The sequence below is a fragment of the Clupea harengus genome, chromosome 5 (assembly GCF_900700415.2).
Source record: "Clupea harengus chromosome 5, Ch_v2.0.2, whole genome shotgun sequence".
Taxonomy (NCBI): Eukaryota; Metazoa; Chordata; class Actinopteri; order Clupeiformes; family Clupeidae; genus Clupea; species Clupea harengus.
The window spans coordinates 17,752,651-17,755,150 of record NC_045156.1 but is presented as its reverse complement, the minus strand read 5'-3'; the positions used below and the strand labels follow the sequence as shown (position 1 = coordinate 17,755,150).

At 50.8% G+C, this 2,500-nt stretch overlaps 2 protein-coding genes across 2 annotated transcripts in view; both read right to left on the bottom strand.

The window, feature by feature from the left end:
* The window catches only part of ipo9 (importin 9), a 26,819-nt gene that overhangs the window by 14,361 nt on the left and 9,958 nt on the right, over window positions 1-2,500 (bottom strand). Inside the window, exons 13-14 of the mRNA XM_031567926.2 lie at window positions 1,080-1,219; window positions 688-850 (exon numbers count right to left, since the gene is read on the bottom strand). Coding sequence (XP_031423786.1) covers window positions 688-850; window positions 1,080-1,219 — 303 coding nt within the window. The remainder of the gene's footprint in view (window positions 1-687; window positions 851-1,079; window positions 1,220-2,500) is intronic.
* Window positions 11-2,500, bottom strand: part of kdm5ba (lysine (K)-specific demethylase 5Ba) — a 39,965-nt gene continuing 37,475 nt past the window's right edge. Inside the window, exon 28 of the transcript XR_004163722.2 lies at window positions 11-37. The gene's annotated coding sequence lies outside the window, so the exon portion shown is untranslated. The remainder of the gene's footprint in view (window positions 38-2,500) is intronic.

Here is a 2,500-nt window from a genome sequence, read left to right as displayed (position 1 = left end):
CTACATCCCACACACACACACACACACACACACACACCTACATCCCACACACACACACACACACACACCTACACCCCTCACACACACCTACATCCCACACACACACCTACATCCCACACACACCAACACCCCTCACACACACACACACACACCTACATCCCACACACACCAACATCCCTCACACACACCAACATCCCTCACACACACACACACACCTACCACACACACCTACACCCCACACACACACCTACATGGCCGTGTCAGATCCCTGATAGGTTAAGCCTAGTGGGCGTGTCAGATCCTTGATAGGTTTAGCCCAGTGGGCGTGTCTGAGATCCATGATAGGTTAAGCCCAGTGGGCGTGTCTAGAGCCGATAGGTTAAGGCCAGTGGGCGTGTCTGAGATCCCTGATAGGTTAAGCCCAGGGGGCGTGTCTGATATCCCTGATAGGTTAAGCCCAGGGGGCGTGTCTAGAGCCCTGATAGGTTAAACCCAGTGGGCGTGTCTAGAGCCCTGATAGGTTAAACCCAGTGGGCGTGTCTAGAGCCCTGATAGGTTAAGCCCAGTGGGCGTGTCTGAGATCCCTGATAGGTTAAGCCCAGGGGGCGTGTCTGAGATCCCTGATAGGTTAAGCCCAGTGGACGTGTCTAGAGCCCTGATAGGCTAAGCCCAGGGGGCGTGTCTCACCCCCAGATGGCGCGCACGGCAGAGATGCGGACGGAGGGAGACTGGTTCTCATGGAGACCGCTGACGGTGGCCTGGAGGAACTGCTGGATGAGCTCAGGAGACATGGCCGCCGTGAAGCGACTCGCCGCCCACAGAGCACGACCCAGCAGGAAGGGAGACGCCGCTGGAGAGAGGTGGGGACGGAGGGAGAGAGAGAGGGAGAGAGGGGGAGAGGGGAGAGGGAGGGAGAGGGGGAGAGAGAGACAGAGAGACAGAGAGAGAGATGCAGAGGAAAACAAGAATGAGTTCAACATTCCTGACAAGTCAATACACACACACACTTCATAACAAATCTAATAGTCTAACCTTACCCTGCAGTGTCCATGAACACACACACACACACACACACACACCTGGCAGGTTGAGGTCAGCGAGGATGACATTGGCAAGGAAGCCGTGCATGTCAAACTGAACCCGTCCGTTCTTCACGTTCTCTGTGATGATGGTCTTCACCGAGCCCAGGGCCAGCATACACGCCTCGTGGATCTTCCACCTGACGGCGCGCGCACACACACACACACACACACACACACACACACACACACACACACACACACACACACACACACACACACACACACACACACACACACACACACACACGTGGTTATAGAACACTATACTTTAGCTCGTAGTTCTGTGCAAACATCTCTTCTATTTCTAGTGCAACTACACATTGATAGGTAAAGTAAACAGTCAAGGTCATGGTCAAACATTTACCATTTAACCGTGTGCGTGTGTGTATGTGTGTGTGTACCATTTAAGCACGCAACCATTCTGTGTGCTTAAGTGGTCAGTGTCTGACCCTGGCCTGCTCTCCCTCCTGCAGATGAATGTGTGTGTGTGTGTGTGTGTGTGTGTGTGTGTACCAGTGCTCGTTGCCACTGTTCCTGGCCTGGTCGGCCTCCTGCAGATGACGGTACGTGTCCACGGCACAAATGACATGCGTTAAATCGCTATGCGTAAAGTCGCATGGGGGGCGTGGTCAGGAAAATCATGTTTGGCTGTAGCAAAGTTGGGCTTTGGTAGGGATAGCCAGGTGGGCTTTGCTTTTTAGCGCTCGCGGTTATGTTGGAAGCACCCACAGTTTTGTGCTGTCAATAAAGTCATCATTAAATACATGATTAGATACTCAAACTCCGCGTAGTGACTGAGGTCGCTAATATTGGATTGGGTCATTCGTCCCAAAATGTGCTCATGTGCAAAGTAAACAACAATCAATTAAACGTTATAGGTAACTTATTAGCAGCTAGCTAGCTAGCCACTATGTGTTCCAATGGGTTTTTGGTTAAAGTGTTAGCGGCAAGCTAACAGTAATAGTCGAGAGCTTGAGTTCAAGACCTACAATATTCTGTTTGACCTCACAGCATTCGTGTAGCATATAAACAACAAACCGAGTCGATTAGACATATAAAAAGTCCTGTAGATAACCTTTATTCACATACAATATTTCCCAGTAACAGAGTCCCGAGACGCCGCCATCTTGTTTCGATATTTTTGATTACTCCCGCCCCTATGAACTACGTTGGCTTCCAAATAACACACACGCCGAACTGATTGGCTCTCAGCATGCAGCAAATCGCACTCATTTGCATAAAGTTAAAGCAAGCCCAACTTTTTGCAGGCAGCAGACACGATTTTTTCCTCAGTATGCAGCAAATCGCATCCATTCTATCCCAATGAGAGCAGCACGATATCACATGCCGTGGACACGTACCGTGAATGTGAGGGCGCGTGTGTGTGTGTGCGTGTGTGTGTGCGTGTGTGTGTGCGT